Raw genomic sequence first — 22,297 nt, 5'->3', positions numbered from 1 at the left:
ACAGAAGTGAACGTTCTATATATAAGTAAAAAATGAAAAATATTACAAGCAGCAAAATCTGTACAAGAGGAGTATAAAATTGTCAGGAAGTTACAACAAGGTCCAAAATCTTAGGAAACAAAAATGTGCCTGGGGGTGACTCGATGGGTAACATTTGAGTACCAAAACATTTGCAACTGCAGCAATTTTCTGAGAGAAGAGTTGCATTTTCTGACAGAATTGTGAGAGCGCCAATATTTTTGGCCATGACTGTATACGCACACAATCTGATGAGTAGATAGAACAAGCACTCTTATTTTAATGCATGGCTACAGTATTAAAAGGGAAAAGAGAGAGAGGATTATCTAAAAGCTACTTCGGCTGCAACCTTTTATCAAAATCTAAGATTTACACTGAGTCACAGGAATCTTAAAATCTCTGTCTTTTTTTTTTTTTTTTTTTTTGCAACATAACCAGACAAGCTTGGAAAAGAATATGATTTTATTCTCTCTAGATCTTGGAGTCGAAAAGGAATGATAAGTAGTAACAGCAAAACAATAAAAATCAATGCTTATGTAACATAGGATAATAATTCTTTTCATTCTTTTCTCCTGCTGTTTCTTCCTGTTCTTGATTAATGTATTGTACCACGGATTGATGCTGTTTGACATCTCCCAGCTACATTTGGTATGCATAATTGGACACATATAGAAAAAGACACAAAAGCTTAATTAGAAAAACTGTCAGCTTTAAAGAATTTCAGATCTGAAACCTTCTGGATCAAATGATTCTTGATAAAGCAAAGTCACAAAGTTCTCTATGAACAGTAGCAGGTCAAATTTATCATAAACATACTTTTAATAAATGTAAAAAGATACTTAATCAATCAAGATGCATGATCTGGACAGGATGTTTACATTATGGCTACATTTGGTCATCTAGAAGTTAACGTAAATTGTGAAGTACTGTACTATTTATTTGTTTGTTTGTTTAATTCACAAGATGTTTTAGCCACACCGTTACCAGTGGTCTCTGAGCGGCAAAGTATTAGCCAAAGTACCCAACTTCACAGAGTTTAGAGACTCCTTGGCCATCCCCAACTCCAGTGTTATTTCTCTCTCACTCACCTGGAGGCAGGTGGTGCATCATAGCCTCTCCCAATTTGAAGAGACATTTGTTCAGCAGGCCAAGGCAAAGAGGCCGTCCCAAAACCAGCAAAATCAGGGAGCTGGACAGGGGAACAGATTGTACTGTATTTATCTTCAGTGTGGAAGGCATTGTCAATCTTGAATTGGCCTTCTCAGCCACACTAGAAGGTATTCCCTATTCAGAGCACGTTACCATAGTCTCTCGAGAACAAAGGATGCCTCAACACCTAACTGCTCTTCTTCCCTCACCTACTCGAGAGGAATTTTGGTCCCATGAATTAAAGTGCTATCCTCTGTGCTTTCTCTTCTTTCAACCATTCACTAAGTGATATTTCTGTCTCTCCAGCTAGCTGGTCCTTTGGTCTCTCCTATACCTGTTCCTCTCCTGCATTCTTAAAATTCTTTCTTCTGAAATTGACCCAGAACTGCAGAGCTGGAAAGAATCATACGGATCATCAAGCACAGGTCCTGTCAAGGAGGCTCAATGGGGAATCAAACACCCAACCTGGCTCTGCACCTAAATACCTAAACCACCAAGCCATCCAGTAGTTCTGCTAATGTTTCATCAGCCCTTCCCTCTCAAAGAATCATAGAATAATGAAGTTGGAAGGGGCCTGTAAGGCCATTGACTCTAACCCCCTGCTCAATGCAGGAATACAAATAAAAGGGTATCTGCCAGGTGGCTGTCTACATTTCTCTTGAATGCCTCCAGTATTGAAGCACTCACCACCTCTCAAGTTAATTGATTCCATTGCCGTACTGCTCTAACAGTTAGGAGGTTTTCCCTGATATTCAACCAAAATCTGGCTTCTTATAAATTCCTCTTACACAGCAATGCAAGTTGCAAACAACTTTACACTACAATAATAATAATATATGATCTAAAAAAATAAAAACCTACAAGGTACACACCCCTTGTATCCCCTTAGGATGCACACCAAATTTCAAATGTCTAGGTTTCACTTTTGTGGTTATAGTAAAGATGGACACAAACATATTATCCTTTATTAATATAAAATAAAATAAAGATTCTAGAAAAAATGTAGAAAAGTACTTCCTCAGTATTGGGATTGTCTGATAAAGATTATAAGTATGTCCCGATATTAAAGCCCATGAAGATTCAGTATGATTCATTTCGATTTGCTTTCTGCAATTTCCCCTAATGTGTCGAGGAATGTGATCACAAATATGGAAAACACATAAATGCTGCAGACATGTACTCTTTAGCTTGCTTATTAGTAAGCTATTATTAGAACAAAACAAATTATGATCTCTTTATGCCAGAATATATCTGCAAAAGACATAACAAATATACAGATTTATTTTATACTCAACATAAGACAATAATTACATGGGATCAGAACATTAATACCCTCTGCACCCAAAACCTTACCCTTACTGAAAATGGATAAAACCTTTTTAAAAAACACATCAGCAATAAGCTTACTTCCCAAGGAAACAATATGTATTTATTTTATTTATTTATTCAGTTTGTATCCTGCTCCCATTAGTGTGACAGCTCTACTCTGGGCAGGTTACAACTCATAAAATAGAAAACAAAAATAAAAATAGAGATATTAAAGCCATTATACTAGTCTTCACACAGGTCACACACTCCTAGGCTGTCACAGTCACCTACTTGACATATTTTTAAAACTTTAAACTTCACCACCACTCCTTAGTGCCACTAGTAAAGGGGTTTATGACAAACCCAACAGTAAAATGTACAAGTACACTATTCTTTCTGTAATTAAAAAGCAAAATAACTTCTTTACAGACGCTAACGTTCTGACACACACATGCTCTGACTCTCCCCACTAATTCAGCCATTCAGCTGCCCATCATACTAACACTCTGTTCCTGCACACATACAAATTAGATATTAAACGCTATTCCTATACATACTGTAAATTACAAATATATGTATATCTAGAGGTTTAAAAAGAGTGGATTCATCACACTGTCAGTGCTTCAAAATTCATATGCTCTATTATCACACAGTCCAAAAGATGCTTGCATTACTGTATTTCAATCATTATATTGTATTATGGTTATTTTGACTGTTGTCTAATTGAATGATAATTGCTCACTGTATGTTTTTATCATTGTAATTATGTTATGTTATGTTATGTTTGTATTTTAACTGTTTTTGACTATTGGAATTGAAAATATTTATTATTATTATTATTATTATTATTATTATTATTATTATTATTATTATTATTATTATTATTATTATTATTATTATTATTATTATTATTATTATTATTATTATTATTATTAATAATAATAATAATAATAATAATAATAATAATAATAATAATAATAATAATAATAATAATAATAATAATAATAATAATAATAATAATAATTTTGTGTAGGCATCCTTCAGTCTCGAGAGACTATGGTATCGTGCTCTGTATGGAGGTCTTGGAACAGTGTCTTGTGTGGCTGAGAAGGCCAATTCGAGAGTGACAATCCCTTCCACACTGGAGACAAATCCAATCTGTCCCCTGTCCAGCTCCCTGGTTTTGCTTGTTTCGGGACTGCCTCTTTGCCTCGGTCTGCTGTACAAGTGTCTCTTCAAATTGGGAGAGGCCATGATGCACCGCCTGCCTCCAGGCTGAACGCTCAGACGTCAAGGTTTCCCATCTGTTGAGGTCCATTCGTAAGGCTTTCAGATCCCGCTTGCAGATGTCCTTGTATCACAGCTGTGGACTCCCTCGGGGGCGGCTTCCCTTCACTAATTCTCCATACAGGAGATCTTTTGGAATCCGACCGTCAGCCATTCTCACGACGTGCCCAAGCCAACGTAGACGGCGCTGTTTCAATATTGTATACATGCTGAAAATTCCAGCTCGTTCTAGGACTACTCTATTTGGAACTTTGTCCTGCCAGGTGATACCAAAAATGCGTCGGAGACAACGCATATGGAAGGTGTTCAGCTTCCTCTCCTGCCGGGCACAAAGGGTCCAGGACTCGCTGCAGTATAGGAGTGTGCTCAGGACACAGGCTCTATAGACCTGTATTTTGGTGTATGCCGTCAACTTCTTATTAAGCCATACTCTCTTTGTGAGTCTACAGAACATGGTAGCTGCTTTCCCAATGCGTTTATCCAGCTCGACATCTAGGGAGAGAGTGTCAGAGATTGTTGAGCCAAGGTACACAAATTCATGAACAACCTCCAGTTCTTGCATGGAGATAGTAATAGAGGGAGGTGAGTCCACGCCCTGGCACATGACTTGTGTTTTCTTCAGGCTGATAGTTAGTCCAAAGTCTTGGCAGGCCTTGCTAAAATGATTTATGAGTTGTTTGAGGTCTTTAGCAGAGTGGGCAACAATGGCTGCATCATCAGCAAAGAGGAAGTCCCGCATGCATTTCAGTTGGACTTTGGTCTTCGCTCTCAATCTAGTGAGATTAAAGAGCTTTCCATCTGATCTAGTCCGGAGATAGACACCTTCTGTTGCAGTTCCAAAGGCCTGCTTCAGCATGACAGCAAAGAAGATCCCAAACAGGGTCGGCGCAAGGACATAGCCTTGTTTTACTCCGCTTCGGATGTCAAAGGGATCTGATGTTGAGCCATCAAAAACTACAGTGCCCTTCATTTCCTCATGAAAGGACCTGATGATATTAAGGAGTTGAGGTGGACATCCAATCTTGGGAAGTATTTTAAAAAGTCCATCCCTGCTAACCAAGTCAAAGGCCTTTGTGAGATCTATGAAGGCCACAAAGAGTGGCTGTTGTTGTTCCCTGCATTTCTCCTGCAACTGTCTGAGGGAAAATATCATGTCGGTGGTGGATCTATTAGCTTGAAAACCACACTGTGATTCTGGATACACTCTGTCTGCAAGCACCTGAAGTCTCTTCAGCACAACACGGGCCAGCAGCTTCCCTACAACGCTGAGAAGAGAGATACCACGGTAGTTATTGCAGTCGCCCCTGTCGCCTTTGTTCTTATACAATGTGATGATGTTTGCGTCCTTCATGTCCTGTGGTACTCCACCTTCTCTCCAGCAAAGACAAAAGAGTTCATACAGCTCAGTGGTGATGATCTCTTTACAGCACTTCAAAACTTCAATGGGGATGTTGTCCTTTCCAGGTGCCTTGCCAGAGGCAAGGGAATCCAAGGCCGCTTTTATTTCTGCTAAAGTTGGTTCACTGTCCAGCTCTTCCAAGAGAGGCAGGCACTCAATGTTATTTAGTGCCTCTTCCGTTACTACATTCTCTTTAGAATATAGCTCAGAGTAGTGCTGCACCCAGCGTTCCATCTGCTGTGCTCGGTCCTGGATGATCACGCCTGTAGTAGACTTCAAAGGAGCAGATTTCTTCTGTATTGGACCTAAAGCCTGCTTGATACCGTCATACATTCCCTTGATGTTACCTGTGTCTGCTGCTATTTGTATCTGAGAGCAGAGCTGAAGCCAATAATCATTGGAACATCTCCTGGCAGTCTGTTGGACTTGGCTACGAGCAGCTCGAAGAGCCTGCAAGTTGTACTCACTAGGACAGGCTTTGTATGCTGCTAGAGCTCTCCTCTTATCCTCGATGGCTGGAATCAGCTCCTCCGAATGGGCTTCGAACCAGTCAGCCGTCTTTTTGGTCTTCTTGCCAAATGTGGACAAGGCAGTGTTATAAACAGCGTTCTTGAAGTGTTCCCATCGTTCAGGTGCACTCGCATCAGCCGGGCCTGGAAGGGTTTCCTGAAGTGCTTGGGCAAATTCCTCCATTTTTCTTTGATTGTGAATCTTGTTGATATCTATACGTGGCCTTCCTTCCTTTTTAGTGTGATACAATCTCTTTGTTTGCAGTTTTATTCTGCTACACACCAGGGAATGATCAGTATCACAATCAGCACTCTGGTAACTGCGTGTGATCGTAATACTAGATAGGCTAGAACGTCTAGTGAGGATCAAATCAAGCTGATGCCAATGCTTCAATCTTGGATGTCTCCAGGAAACTTTGTGTTGAGGCTTTGTATTAAAGAACGTGTTGGTGACACAAAGACCATAATAACAGCAAAACTCCAGCAAGCGTTGGCCATTTTCATTCATCTTCCCAACGCCAAAACGGCCTAGACAGGTGGGCCAAGAGTTGTGATCAGCACCAACTCTAGCGTTAAAGTCTCCGAGAATGAACAGCGGCTCTCTCTCAGGGACTTTTTTGATAGCAGCTGCCAAATCATCATAGAATTTGTCTTTGACTTCTGTTGTGGATGACAGTGTTGGTGCATATGCACTGATGAGGGTGACCAGTCCCGCTGATGACTGGAGCTGCAGAGACAGGATTCTTTCACTCCCCACAGTAGGTGGAACAATGGATCTCAGCAGAGTATTTCTGACCGCAAAGCCAACACCATATTCCCTGGTCTCGTTCAATGGTTTTCCCTGCCAGAAGAATGAGAAGTTTTTTTCCTTGACAGATCCCATGTCTGGCAATCTCGTCTCTTGCAGGGCAACAATGTCCATCCGCAGTCTACTCAGTTCAATGTCGATAACAGCTGTCTTGCGCACGTCGTCTATTTCCTGCAGGTTGTCAGAAAAGCCAGGGGTCATTGTCCGAACATTCCAGGTTCCCAACTTTAGGGCAGATGTTTTCTTCTGATTGTTGCATGGTGCAGGGTTATTGATCTGTTTTTCGGCTCTCCCACCATCAGAAGTAGCCCCTGGCATCATGCTCTACGCCAATCGAGCAAAACGTATAACCAGTAACTGCTAGTTCCTGTGTTATTTCAGCACTGTATGCAAAGCTGGAGTGTCCTCTCCAGAGCACGAAGCCTGGGTAGAATAATATGGAGGATAGGCTGTTACCCAAGCAGCAAATCCCCCCTCTCCACGTCACTGAAATAGTCCAATGGAGAGGCAAGAGCCAATACAACTGGTTCCAGCGACGTCGCAGGAGTTGGCAGAACAACACGAACTGTCTACGGGACTCCGGCTCCGGATTTTGCCTCGAGGTTATCTCCTGAAGCCTTTTCCATCAGTGGATATAGCCACAAGGCAGTGGAGGTTTGAAATCAGAGTTTTCCTTCTCCTAGATGGGCTGCCTTACATGGCTGACGAGTCCCACCTACCCGCTCTGCTCCCTAATAGTGTGGAAGTATGACCCTACTCCTGAAACATTCCTGCCACCAGGTGTATGAAATGCTATTTGGCTATCCCATTTAGCAGATTAGAGTAAAAAATAGAATGAGAGGATTTCTGCTGGCACTAATTTAAAGGCAAAGCCACGCCCCCTCAGACCATGTGGTCAAAGGGTCAGCCTACCAGAAAAGATCTCACCAACTAAAATGGCCCCCAAGCACAGCTCCCTCCTGCCTCCGCTTCCTCTTCAGGAAAGGGGCTTAGAGCTCCTGCTGGCACTAATTTAAAGGCAAAGCCACGCCCCCTCAGACCATGTGGTCAAAGGGTCAGCCTACCAGAAAAGATCTCACCAACTAAAATGGCCCCCAAGCACAGCTCCCTCCTGCCTCCGCTTCCTCTTCAGGAAAAGCAATAATAATAATAATAATAATAATAATAATAATAATAATAATAATAATAATAATAATAATAATAATAATAATAATAATAATAATAATAATAATAATAATAATAATAATAATAATAACGGACCTCAATAGCTGGCAGAGCGCCTTCCCCCACCCAGTTCTGCCAGAGTCACTCATTCCAGCCAAGCTGGGCGGCTGAGGGGCTTAATATTGAGGGAGGTCTGGAAGGAAACAACGAGGAACCGGGCCTTCTCAGCAGTGGCCCCACACCTCTGGAACAACTTGCCAGTGGAGATCCACCTGGCTTCCTCTCTGGGTGTTTTCAGGAATAAAGTTAAAATCTGTCTATTTGGGCAAGTTTTCTGTCCTGCCGTATCTTAATTTCTTATGCTTTCTCCACCTTGGATCTTTAATATATGTTTATTGGTTTTATTGTTTTTAAATTTGTAAACCACCCAGAGTAGACCTTTAATCTAGATGGGTGTGATAGAAATCCAATCAATCAATCAATCAATCAATCATAATGACATTTTATCATTTAGTCTACATTTCAGCAGGCTGTTCCACTCAGCTAATTAAGAATTACAGTGGTGCCTTGACTTGTGACCATAATCCATTCCAGAAGATGGACGTAACTCGAAATGGTCATACATCGAAACACCATTTCCCATTGAAATGCACTGGAACGTGATTAATCCGTTCTGGCAAAAAAAAGCACACAGTAAGCCCAGTTGGAAGGCACTGGGGCTTTAAAATAACTAAAAATAAACAGCAAGGCAAGCTCTGTCACTGGGGCTTTTAATAAAAAACAAAAATAAACAGCAAGGCAAGCTCTGTCACTAAAAACAAAAAATAAACAGCAAGGCAAGCTCCGTCACTGGGGCTTAAAAAAACAAACAAAAATAAAGCACACTGCAAGTTCTGTCACTGGGGCTTAAAAAAAACCAAACCAAAAATAAGTAAGCCCCGAAGGCACTGCGGCTGCAAAAAAAAAAAAAAAAAAAAAAAAAAAATCACCAAAAAACAAAACAACAGCACAGAAACATACCCCCAGCCCAAAACCACACTGCAGAACCCACCAGAACAGTTTTTTAAAAGTAGAAAACAGCACTTTACCTTCCCAGGCAGCCTCCTCTGACCGCACATTCTCTAGTGCTGGGGCGAAAGAGCTACAAAGAAGCAGCCTCTTCGCCACCTACAGTTAGCAATTTGAATTTCCCGCCTTTTTTTCTTGCCTTTTTGTGTTCATAACTGGAAGCTCCAGCTGCAAGTCGAAGCAAAATTTTGCAGCCGGAGCTGGTTATAACTTGAAATGGTCGTAAGTAGGGATGGTTGTAAGTCGAGGCACCACTGTACCTTAGTCATGAGTGACAGCTGTGCAAACTGCTCTGGACACAATCTGCAGACTCGTAATACTGCAAAACCTGTACAAGTGTTTTTCTATTTCAAAAACAAACTTCAGCAACTATACCTGTAAGAAAATCTGCCTTGTTCAGTACTGACCCTATGAAAGAGCAGCAGACAGCAGTACAGCATGTGTGTGCCTTTGCCAAGGAGGCGGCAGGGAAGCCTCTGGTTCAAGGTGGGACAGACAGGAATCAATCTCAGACATGTCCCAGTGATGTCACTAATTCAAGAGGGTCTGAGGAACATGCTGCAGCAGTGGAGTCTAGCTATAGAAAAGCAAGGTCTGTTTGTCACAGACAATGGGGGCAAACATGGTGGCAGCACGGGAGGCTGGGGAGATAAAAAGGGATATGGTGTATGGGCCTTACGCTCAACCCAATAATTTAGGGTCCTTTACAGGTTATGGATGGCACTTGCATACTCAGTATACCTGAGTGGGCCAGAAAGGGCACTTCCACCACGTGCCAGAGGCAAGAAAAATCAGGATTGCCCACTGCACCACCTAACTTAGGATATGGCAACTCGGTGGGACTCCACTCCAGAATCTTGGAGCAGCAAAGAGCACTCCATGATTTGGCACTGGAGACTTCCATTGGTGTGGCAGATCCTCTGGACAGAGAAGGATGAGACATTATGGGTCAAGTAGTCCTTCAAAGCCTTGAGAATACAATACAGGTCTTTAGGGGAGAGACACCCATCTCTAATCAGGTGATCCCAATGTTCAAGGGTTGTATGGCATGATGAATGGTGTACTGAAGAGACTGACTAGGTGGATGTAGAATTTTATAGGTTTTTTTTTTCAGCCTAAACCCTGGCCAGCAAGCTAAACTCATACCTGCTCCACTATAGGTTTGCCTCCTTGTGAAAGAAGGAGTATTTCTCAATTAAAAAACACAAGCAATTGATATTAAACAGCAGCAAGAGGGAGGGGGCAACGGCAGCCAATGGTCCATCACATGCAGCAGTAACTAATCAATGCACAGTTAGCACTGAGAGGTCACCCAGAACAAGAAGAAACTAGCCCCTAAAACAGCAGTATCAGCAGTTGTATTCTAGAGTCCAAGTCCCCCACTCCTTCAACAAGAGGGGAAGCTTTCTGGGACACTGTCTTGATCAGGATGGTTGGGGGCTGTCCTCCAGAGACACTACCCCAGAGGAAAGACATGGCAGAGGCAAAAGTAGAGATGTACATGCAGGAGCCCTGCAAGCCCAAAAGGACCAACCCGTTGTTTTACTTGGCTGAGAAGGAGTCTGTTTGGGGAGGTCTGACCAAAGAGCAGTGGGGCTGCTGTCTTGCCCAGCAACTCATATGCCAGTGAGAGAGTGTTCTCTCAGGCAGGGGACATGGTCAATCCACAGTGCTCATGCCTGGAACGTGGATTTGTAGAAAAATGTACATTCTTTAAGGTCAACCTATCACTGCTGGGCTTCCCAGTAAGAGATTCTGGAGTGGAGTTGCCATATCCTGAGTTAGGTGGTGCAGTAGCAATCCCGATTTTTCTTGCCTCTGCTGCTCATAGTATGAAGTATGCAATGCTTCCGTTTCCTGCCTCCTCCATTCTTCCAATTGCTTCTCCAAGACTGCGCTCACTCGTTCAACTGCTCCATGCCCCATGCTGTTGGCACAGTTCCCAACCCACCACAGGCTATCTGCTGCTCCAGCCTGCCTCCCAGTGCTGCTCAGGGTATTTGCCCACTCCCCAGAGAAATTTGTCCTCTGCTTCACCATTGCTTCTGGCATTTATGGCTGACATTCTTACTCTTCAATGTTTACTCAGCGAGCCCATTACAGTCATTTCCTAATCCCTAGGGCACTGCTGGCTGTTAGTGTGCACTCTCTTTGTTTGACGTAATCACTGTGAATGTGTCAGAGGACACAGAGAAATGCTTAAAAATATTTTTCCTATTTCTTCTTGTTTTAAAGGGGGAAATAATGACTATATAATATTTATATTTCCTGTAACTGAGTTCCAGATATTTGGAAATTTGAAATTTTTTAAATTCTGAATTTCAAATCTAAAGGGCTGAAACTTAGGATCCCAATTTTGCTGCTAGTGCACATCCCTAATATGAAATCAGGGACAGAATACTAGCAACCATTTTAAAGAACCCATCTATAAATTGTATGTCATGTTTCCACATCCAGTTAAATAGCTCCTAGGAATGAGCTGTTCAAGCTGCTCCTTCAGCACAGAATGCCTGTGAATCCAGGCTGTGATCAGCTGTCAGTGAGCTGGATCCAGAGATGGCAAGGATGTTTCATTAATCCTCCAAGGAAGTAAGAATGATGATGATCAACTTGCTGCGGCTGCTCCCACCCTCCATCCTGAATCCCATGACAGATTTTTTTGTTTTTGTTTTACCGCGTCCCAGATGACTATAAAACAAAACTGTAAGCAATCATCTGAGGCTGACTGTAGTTCTATGCTGTGGTAAAATGTTGATTTTAGTTTAGTTTTGTTTAAGTTTTTTATTGTTGTTAGAATGATGCTGTGTTCATGAATTGGCAGTTTCTAAAATAAACCTGTAATCAGGCTGGCATTCTGTTTGACACTCAAGCTTCTGCTTCTCTGTGACAGAAAGTGTGAAGAAACCCTCCTGTTTCACATTGCAGTGCGAAGCAGACAACAACCACACTAAGTCCCAACTCTACAACATACTAAAGTCTATTGAAAGATAGATCCCTTACTTCTCTACTCAGAAAGCACATCTGACACAATTTTTCACAGTGAAGGAAGTGGGGGGAGGGGAGAAAATTGAAATACCTCTAGCTCAGCTCTATAATGCTCTGAGATGGACTCTGTGCGATCCACAGAAACCACAAGGGAGAACCAAGTACCAGACAGTGAGCCCTGTGGCAGAAGTGGTTAAACTACAGTACTGCAAGCAAAGCCTCTGCTCATGACTTGAGTTGGATCCAGATGGGTTTAGATAGCTTGCTCAAGGTAGATTCAGCCTTCCACCCTTCTGAGATCAGGAAAATGAGTACCCAGCTCACGGGGAAGGGGGGGGGAGTTGCTTGTATAATTATGGTATAAATCACCCAGAGCGTGCTCTAGCACTATGGGTCAATATGTAAGTCAAAACGACAACTGCTTACTTTCACAGTGGTTCAATATTCATTATATATCTCACACACCAATGCTTTGGGAAACTTCTCTAAGCATGTGTAAAATCCAAAAGTGGTAGAGGACGATCAGCTGGGGGACTTTCTGCAAAAGCTTTTTTTTAAATTATCTACTCAATAACATATGAACAATATAAAATTCCCATCCTCCAATGAACTCCATTGAACAAGGTTAGCAACATATTCAAGCTCGGTGACAATCTATTCAGCTACCAAAAACTCAGATTGAATCACAGACTAATTGCTCCCCCCCAAAAAACCTAGTTATAAATACTATTTATATAGCAAATTTCTTTAACCCTCAGATTTCAATAAATTTAGAACTGATTTTCCTCCATGACTACCTTGGAAACCACTCCAATACACAAAGGCTTGCTCTGACATTTTCGTCATCGTTTAGTCATTTAGTCGTGTCCGACTCTTCGTGACCCCATGGACTAGAGCACGCCAGGCCCTCCTATCTTCTACTGCCTCCCGGAGTTGTGTCAAATTCATGTTGGTTGCTTCGCAGACACTGTCCAGCCATCTCATCCCCGGTCGTCCCCTTCTCCTCTTTCCCAACATCAGGGTCTTTTCCAGGGAGTCTTCTCTTCTCATTAGATGGCCACAGTACTGGAGCCTCAGCTTCAGGATCTGTCCTTCCAGAGAGCACTCGGGGTTGATTTCCTTTAGAATTGATAGGTTTGTTCTCCTTGCAGTCCAGGGGACTCTCAAGAGCCTCCTCCAGCACCACAATTCAAAAGCATCAATTCTTCGGCGGTCTGCTTTCTTTATGGTCCAGCTCTCACTTCCATACATCGCGACAGGAAAAACCATACCTTTGACTATTCGGACTTTGGTTGTCAAGGTGATGTCTCTGCTTTTTAAGATGCTGTCAAGATTTGTCATCGCTTTCCTCCCAAGAAGCAGATGTCTTTTAATTTCGTGGCTGCTGTTTCCATCTGCAGTGATCATGGAGCCCAGGAAAATAAAATCTGTCACTGCCTCCATAGCTTCCCCTTCTATTTCCCAGGAGGTGATGGGACCAGTGGCCATGATCTTAGTTTTTTTGATGTTGAGTTTCAGACCATTTTTTGCACTCTCCTCTTTCACCCTCATTACAAGGTTCTTTAATTCCTCCTCACTTTCTGCCATCAGAGTGGTGTCATCTGCATATCGGAGGTTGTTAATATTTCTTCCAGCAATCTTAATTCCGGCTTGGGATTCCTCCAGTCCAGCCTTCCGCATGATGTATTCTGCATATAAATTGAATAAGCTGGGGGACAATATACAGCCTTGTCGTACTCCTTTCCCAATTTTGAACCAATCAGTTGTTCCATATCCAGTTCTAACTGTTGCTTCCTGTCCCACATATAGGTTTCTCAGTAGATAGATAAGGTGGTCAGGAACTCCCATTTCTTTAAGAACTTGCCATAGTTTGTTGTGGTCCATACAGTCAAAGGCTTTTGCATAGTCAATGAAGCAGAAGTAGATATTTTTCTGGAACTCTCTGGTTTTCTCCATAATCCAGCGCAAGTTAGCAATTTGGTCTCGAGTGCCTCTGCCTCTTCAGAATCCAGCTTGTACTTCTGGGAGTTCTCGGTCCACATACTGCTGAAGCCTACCTTGGAGGATTTTGAGCATAACCTTGCTAGCGTGTGAAATGAGTGCAATTGTGCGGTAGTTGGAGCATTCTTTGGCACTGCCTTTCTTTGGGATTGGGATGTAGACTGTTCTTTTCCAATCATCTGGCCACTGTTGGGTTTTCCAAACTTGCTGGCATATTGAATGGAGCACTTTAACAGCATCATCTTTCAAGATTTTAAATAGTTCAACTGGAATGTCATTACCTCCACTAGCCTTGTTGTTAGCCAGGCTTTCTAAGGCCCACTTGACTTCACTCTCCAGGATGTCTGGCTCAAGGTCAGCAACTACATTGTCTGGGTTGTCCGGGATATCCACATCTTTCTGATATAATTCCTCTGTGTATTCTTGCCACCTCTTCTTGATGTCTTCTGCTTCTGTTAGGTCCCTCCCATTTTTGTCCTTTATCATGTCCATCTTTGCGCGAAATGTTCCCATAGCCCATAGATTCTCTGAATTACTCAAGCCCCTTCACCACGACCAGGCAGTAATCCATGAAGTTGCTTTGCTACACATACAGAAAGCAAACAGTGTAACATTCAGTTACTTCTAGCTGGCAATTAACAAGTCGTAAGACGCATGCATGGTCTTGGTACATGCTCAATTTCAGCCTCTGCCTTGTTTTGTCTTTTAAAAATGTTTGCAATTTATCCTTACCTTCTCATCTGTACCTCAGCTATGGTCCACATTTCCTAACATTTACCTCCTCTGCTGCAACCCTACAAATGTGGAACAACTCCTGACTCCTCTGTTCTCATCTTGATATAAAGGGTCTCGCAGGAAAGCAGTCATAACTCCTGGCGTTCAGCCTGACTCCAGGCCTTCCTGTCTTTCACCCTATATTCTGTGTGTGTTATGTGCCACTAAGTCACAGCAACCTGTGGTGACCCTAGTAGTGTTTGCCCAGCAAGTGTGATATTTAAAGGACAATTTACCAATGCAGGCCCTGCAGAGTCTCCGGAAGCCAAGGTCCTGAGTCCCAGTCCAGCACTGTACCCACTAACACTACACTCACCCCATATTCTACTCACCTCAATTTGTGATCACTTTCTCCTGGCCTCTGTCTTGACCCGCACTTTGGAGAGCCACTACACACATTGTTTTCCATACTGCTTTCAAGCACTGGCCTTTTCTTCCTGTTAATAGGACGCTGCACACCCCTCTTACACTTTCTACTAGGGTAGCTAAAGGTCACAACTCACTCTCATTATAGGAAGGCCCCACAAAATGAAAAAGGAAACTCATCTGCTCCTCACCATAGAAACAAGTCCAAGCATGTGCTGCGTTTAGTAGGATAATCTCTGTAACACCTATTGGCCACAGTTTTATGGTGCATGTTGTGCAAACTGAAAGGTCCATGTGACACTTCTTCAAATATATTCCCTTTAGGAATTTTATTTAAGAAAACCCATGCATCCCATAGAACTAGACAACAACGGGTCATTTTAAACTGTTTTTCTCTGTGAGCTCAAAGGTCATGTTCCAGCAAAAAGGCACAATGCAAACCAACAAGGTAGGGATAAGGACATGTATAAAATGTATATAAACAGATAATAAGAACTAAACAGCACCTCAAACAATGTATTTTTGGCTTGCTGTTCATTATTAAAATATGTCCCATATAAGAGTGACTAACAAACAGAAGTATTTAAACAAATCATGTCAGTTTCTGACTTCTTCATTTGTGCTCTTGCCCTCCTGCCACTTCTGATGTCAGCTTCATGCCCATTTATTCTCTTGCACAGGGATTGCCCTGTTGGTCTTATATATGCACTGCTTGCAAAAGACGGCACAGATTATATTAGCAGATGAACACGTAAACAAGCTTTCAAATTGTAGGTGATAACGTCGGAGCCTGTGCTGGTGACACCTGAACAGATGTAAGTACACAGTTAACATCTTGGTTTTTCACAGAATCTTACTCCTATCTCCTTATCTGTGTTGTGTTTAAGTTTGTCTGTAAGCAAGTGTAGGCCAGCCAGCCTCCACTGTAGATCACTGATGATAGATTTGAACTGTCTCCATTGGGAGCTGTAGGTGACTACTAATGCTACTCTGCCATTTTCTCTTTTGGGTTTGTCATTTCTGGTTATCCATCTTGCCCTACCAATTCTTTTCCTTCTCATTAAGTTAGATATGATTGTATCAGAGGTCTTGGAAGCAAGGCAATAGATTTTTTGGCGTGTTGGAGGTGGAAGTTGGAGGCATGTCAGCATGTGTGGCAATCAGTGGGTTTTTGATATTTACTGTTGTTACATACTGTCAAGTCACCTCTGACTTATGGCAACCTGATGAGTGAGAAACCTTCAAAATGTCCTCAGTCCTGCTCAGCTCTTGTACTCTCATAGTTCCTTGATGGAGTGAATCCATCTCATATTGGTCTTCTTCTTTCCCTCCTGCCTTCAACTTTTCTCAGAATTATTATATTTTCCAAAGAATCACGTCTTCTCATGATGTGCTCCAAGTAAAGGTAAAGGTAAAGATAAAGGTTCCCCTTGACAATTTTTGTCCAGTTGTGTTCGACTCTAGGGGGTGGTGCTCGTCCCCGTTTCCAAGCCACAGAGCCAGCGTTTGTCCGAAGACAACCTTCCGTGGTCACATGGCCAGTGCGACTTAGACACGGAACGCTGTTACCTTCCCACCGAGGTGGTCCCTATTTATCTACTTGCATTTGCATGCTTTCGAACCGCTAGGTTGGCGGGAGCTGGGACAAGCGACGGGTGCTCACTCCGTCGCGTGGATTCGAACTTACGACTGCTTGGTCTTCTGACCCTGCAGCACAGGCTTCTGCAGTTTAGCCCGCAGCACCACCACGTCCCTTAGTGTGCTCCAAGTAGGACAGCCTTAATTTCTAAATTTTTGCCTCCAGAGATAGTTCATGATGGCTAAGATGGTGTCATTTGGAAGCTTTTGAACAGACTGCAGCTTCCTCAGGAATTCAGTTCTGTGCCTTGCACAGCTAGGTATACTGGTGGCATATGGTTTGAGGAAAGAGCCTCCATCCATAGTTCTTCAGGCACCAAATTCCAGATTCCATCAGCAGTAGTACTACTAGTACTGGATACAATGGGCTTTCCAACCTTAGTGTCAGGGTATCTAGTTATATGAAATTTATCCTCAAAGCTTATGCCACCAATGTGCCTACCTATACTTTCCCGTCTTCACCCTGAAACTCCATTGTACTTCCTGACTAAACCAGAAGTCTTGCCTAACCCATTCTAAGCCAACTTAGCTATTTCTGAGACCCCAGAACTTGGGACATGTGTTACTAAGACCAGTCTGTTCAAACAGCCAAGTCCGCCAAGATTGAAAAAAACATTGTAAAATATGATCACATATGTTCATACATAGCAGTCCATTTATTTGTGTACTCCATTTTCCAGAAAGAAACCAAACAAGCATATAAATACAACATTAATTATTACAATTGTACCATATCATAGTACATATAGTTTATCAACATATTACAATTAGTGTTAAAAAAATCTTTTTTAAATTAAACATCATACACCAATAGGTCAATACTAATGTAATCAAAAGCAGACTAACATTTTAAAAAAATGTTAAACAGCTCATTAAGAGACCTGGCAAAAAGAGAACTTATCAAGCTCACAACAAAAGAGGGAAAGATAAACAAATTAGTGGAGGGCACTCAGTTATCTCATATTCAAGCAACAGAAAAAGATCCACCTATCTGTAGGTTTCCATGTCCTGGAAGGGGGGGGGTGGATTTATCCCTATGGCAACTGCCCTCTTGCCAACCTCTGAAACACAGCCCACTAAGAGAGGCAAGACAGAAAATATGTGCTCTTAGTACAGATCTTCAGCAGAGCATGCTGGGAGGGCAGCATTAACATGCTTCTATGCATGCAAAGTAGCAGCAACTCCCTGGTGAGGACCTCTGAGACTACAGGCAGGGCACAGCAGGGGGAATGATCCAAACATGACTGAGTGATCCAAACAATCACTCAGTCTCTCTCAGCAACATGCATGCTGAAAGCATAGAAGGATAGTAACAACCCTTCTACCACCAGAGACAAATGCTGGATCCAGCCCCTTTTGTGCAAAAGCAATCCCGATTGTGATAAATGTGCAAGATAAGATCAGAGCCACTGACAATGTATAAAAACTAGATGATGAATTGCAATGAAAAGAATTCAAGTTAAAGACAGGATTTTTCCAAATGTAGAAAATGTGCCAATGATGAATACTTTGGTTTTTCTGTATTTCCTCATATAAAACATTCTAATAAAACACAGATTTTAAGTTGCACATGATTCGTCGTTGTTTAGTCGTGTCCGACTCGTCGTGACCCCATGGACCAGAGCACGCCAGGCCCTCCTATCTTCCACTGCCTCCCGAAGTTCTGTCAAATTCATGTTGGTTGCTTCACAGACACTGTCCAGCCATCTCATCCTCGGTCGTCCCCTTCTCCTCTTGTCGTCACACTTTCCTAACATCAGGGTCTTTTCCAGGGAGTCTTCTCTTCTCATAAGATGGCCAAAGTATTGGAGCCTCAGCTTCAGGATCTGCCCTTCCAGTGAGCACTCAGGGTTGATTTCCTTCAAAATGGATAGGTTTGTTCTCCTTGCAGTCCAGGGGACTCTCAAGAGCCTCCTCCAGCGCCACAATTCAAAGGCATCAATTCTTCGGCAGTCTGCTTTCTTTATGGTCCAGCTCTCACTTCCATACATCACGACAGGAAAATGCACATGATTACTCACCATATGTTTGGAAATTATGAGACCACTACTCCACATTCTTCAATCATGCTACAACACTGTCTTTCTCAACTTTTAATCCTCCAGGTGTTTTGGACATCAATCCCAGAAGACCCAACCAGAACAGCCAATGTTCAGAAATTCTGAGAGTTCAAATCCAAAACATCTGGAGGGCCAAATGTTGAGAACCACTGCTAGAGTAAGCCTTTATAAAGAGCATGTTGGAGGAAACTCATTTATTCTGGACAATGGTTAAATGATGGCAGCTATTTATGCACACTGCCTTTTTAATGAAGTTTTCATTTTTAAGTCTGAAACATAATGCCCATAGTAACTGTGTTCATTGTTACCCATGGCAACATCCATCCCTAAACCATTGTGTAAGCTCTGCTTTCTCTTCTGACAGGGTTCTTATTTCCTGGCTAGCTCTTTAGAACAATGAGAATGGCATAACAGGTGCATAGGTTTAACCCAGCAATTGTCTCTGTACTGCTACACCCACAAACATAACAATCTTTAGGATTCCCTGCCCTTTAGCAACCATGACACAAAGCAGCTGTCCAAACTATGCTTATTCATCCTGGATTGCACTGAATTATTCTATCATAAGGGACACTAACCAACATCCTAGAGATAGTCCAAGCCTTCATTTGGGCAAAATATCTCAATGGTTACACACAGAGGGGCACAGACTCCTTAACTGGATACGTAGCTGCAGTTACTTCATATGGCATCTTTTGTGATTTTTTTAAGGTTGCTATTCACTTCTTCCTCTGTTGTCTCTCTTTATCTTTTGCTTTCCCATATTTATTTTAGACTGCCAGCCCCTGGTCTTTGTAAAGCATCATGTAGGCAGGTAGAGAAACAACATAAAAGACCTGACTGTGTTTCTGTGTGACTGCAGAAGTGAATTAGTGTGGCATCACTGTGCTGTATAGTAAATGTTCTCATTATTATATATGTTGCTTACAGAGAAGCTGAGAGAGATCACAATGTTATTATCCTCAAATGCGAGTAGGTATATAGACATGACTACATTCGTTATGGTAAGAAAAAGCCTTGTGCTAGCTTTTTGTCAAATGTTTCATTTCCTAGTTTTCCTGCTTCTATTCTCTCCTCCAGTCTTGGCTAAATATCTGTTAAAATTTGGTGTTTTTAAAAGGAACATTGTTACTCTTAGACAAAACAGGGTTCCTTCACATGGTACCCAAAGGCAGCTGCAGAGGAATCAGCTGGCTCACTTCAAAATTACCCTGATCCCAAAATGTATTTATAAGAACTCAGACAGAACCACATCTCACAACAATGCATGCCAGCATTTACTTGTAAAAGCCAATTCTCAGCTGGCAGCCCAAAAATATGAATGTTTACTTAGGCATCCAGCTGCATTCACTGGGGCTTTCTCTCTGGAAGATATGCACAGAACTGCAGCTTTACCGCTTAAAGATGATAAATGTGAGCAAAGTCAAAGCTTCACGCTTCAAAGCCTTGCTGCCCATTTATAGCCTAGGGAGCCAAGCTAAGGTGCAGGCTGCCACAGAAGCTTCCTCAGATTTTATTTTATCACAGCAGAAACTTTGTTACCTGCCCCCCTAATAAGAAATTATTCCTGCTCCATCAAGAAAATGACAATATACACTTCATAGGGTTACACAGAACACCTTCTTCTTCTGACAAAAATCCTGGCTTGCCAGCAGACAGACAGAGCTGGCACACAATAATTGGGGCAAGGGGGTGGTATTTTAAACAATTAATGTTCTGCAGTGTAATCTGCCCATATTCAAGGAAGAGAGAAAATCACACAAAAGAAGCATCTTTGCAACATAAGCATCATCTAGATCCCCTTGACTCCTGTTAAATCAAAATGGGAGTACATGCAGCACTCTTCCATAGATTGCAGTTTCTGTGAATCAGAAGCTGTATGATGCAAGGCGTGTGTTCTTTTTTTTTTTGCACACACAGTACATGCATAAAAGAAGCAGTTTCCGTAGCAACCAAGCCACAGTGAAAATTTATCAGCTCCTCACCCTCTACCAAGTATTGGTTAACATTGCGCGGATCAGCTGACATCTAGTGTCTGCTCTGAACCCTCCTGCATGAAACAATTTCCAAAGCACACTATTATAGCAAGCAGTTCAAATATTCTCCTACAAGATAAAAGGCAGCACTAACTTTTAAAGTCTTGGCCCAGATTACAGATAAACTGTTCATTATTAGAAGTACTATAGACTCCATATGAACAAACATATGTACACACACCACAGTCATTCAACACTACCAGTTTGATTAGTTCAAAAATATTTTTTATTGAAGGAGGACTAGCATAAGGCATTTAATTGCCAATGAATTTTCACGAACGAAGATCAGATACATGTTCCTAACCACAAGTCTACTAAAACTTTATTATTTCCTCCACGTATACAAAGCCACCAGCTTATGCTCTCAGAGGATAAAAAGTATACAATTGTCTTAAATACAATATGTAGCAAAATACAGCTACACATAAGCAGTATGAACAAATAATATAACCATGAGTATTAGGCTGTAAAGAAATTAAGCCCAATGAACATGTTGGGATTTGCTCTCCACCAGATGCATAGGATCACACTGCTCAGGTGAAATACAATTGTGTCAATCCACTGTAAGAATGGTGCCCACTAGTGGAGCAGATTTTCTTCTCTCTCTCTTTCCCAGGACCCATATCCAACTATATTCTTGGGGGCATTGGGGGACCATTTGGAGAAAAATAATGAACATTCGTACAGGGGGGGCATATAGAAAAGAAAAGGTCAAAACATGGCCTTAAGCCTTTCAGCAATGGTGAAAACCAGCAGAAAAAGCATCAAAGAAACTCATTTATTCATTTGCATTCTACTATTTTTCACATTAAGAATAGGGTAGAAGTAGAGGAAGATGCTGGAATTATTCATTTCACACATACCAGAAGAAACTGATGCAAAATCAATATACTGTACTACGGAGTATTTTATATGCAGAACTGGGTTTGGGTTTGTCTCATCTTGGACTTTCTGAAGAACCACAGGCTGAGGCTATGAGAGAATGTATTTTACTTTGCCTGCCAGTAAAGGAAGGTTTAAGAGCTCCAGTTCTCATAAGAGAAGCCACTGCATTTCTCTGATGGGCAAGGGTGGCACATAGACATTTTGCATAAGGTTTTAATATCTATTGAGGGATGAAACTGGGATTTATTTTGGTCCCTTTCCTATTTAGGTTACTTTATCAAGAATGTAATACACGAGATGGTTTCTCCAGCTATCCACCCCCATTCCACTCATGAATCAGGCAAAGTTCTCATTTATAAACATACTGGCAATCTAATTCTGCTATCTGTCAGTCAAATGGACTTATTTTATTTCATTATTTATTATTTAAAAATTTCTACCCTGCCTTTCTCCTTAAAGAGGCTTCAAGGCAGCTTACATCATTAAAAGACAAAATTTAAATGCAATAAGTATTTAAAACAGCAAGTACTGTATACAATTTTTTTAAAGGATCAAACAAATACCACACTAAAAAAACAGTAAACAAATCAACACCAAAACACATTCAAAGGAACAAGGCACAACAATTCATTTAAAAACTCCTCTCAGATAGTTGTCATTCACTAAGAGAAAGCTTGCCTGAAAAGAAAAGAAAGGGTTTTGCCTGCTTGCAGAAGGACAACCTGGCCTCATGTGGGAGGGAGTTTCAAAGTCTGGGAGCAGCAACCAAGAAAGCTTTCCCCTATGTCCCCACCAAATGTGTCTGTGAGGGTGGTGGAACACGGCCAAAGAGCCCGAAAAAC

General features: G+C 41.9%; 1 protein-coding gene across 2 annotated transcripts in view; it reads right to left on the bottom strand.

Moving 5' to 3' along the window:
- Window positions 1–22,297, bottom strand: part of SERGEF (secretion regulating guanine nucleotide exchange factor) — a 127,868-nt gene that overhangs the window by 55,530 nt on the left and 50,041 nt on the right. Inside the window, exon 10 of one of the 2 annotated variants that reach the window (XM_072985699.2) lies at window positions 466–657. The exons of the other annotated variant lie outside the window; for it this stretch is intronic. Coding sequence (XP_072841800.2) covers window positions 544–657 — 114 coding nt within the window. The 3' untranslated portion in view covers window positions 466–543. Of the gene's footprint in view, window positions 1–465; window positions 658–22,297 lie in introns of those variants that run through there. 2 annotated transcript variants of the gene reach the window in all.

Source organism: Pogona vitticeps, chromosome 1 (genome assembly GCF_051106095.1).
Source record: "Pogona vitticeps strain Pit_001003342236 chromosome 1, PviZW2.1, whole genome shotgun sequence".
Lineage (NCBI taxonomy): Eukaryota > Metazoa > Chordata > Lepidosauria > Squamata > Agamidae > Pogona > Pogona vitticeps.
Note: the sequence above shows the minus strand (reverse complement) of the source record. Positions and strands in the feature narration are given on the sequence as shown.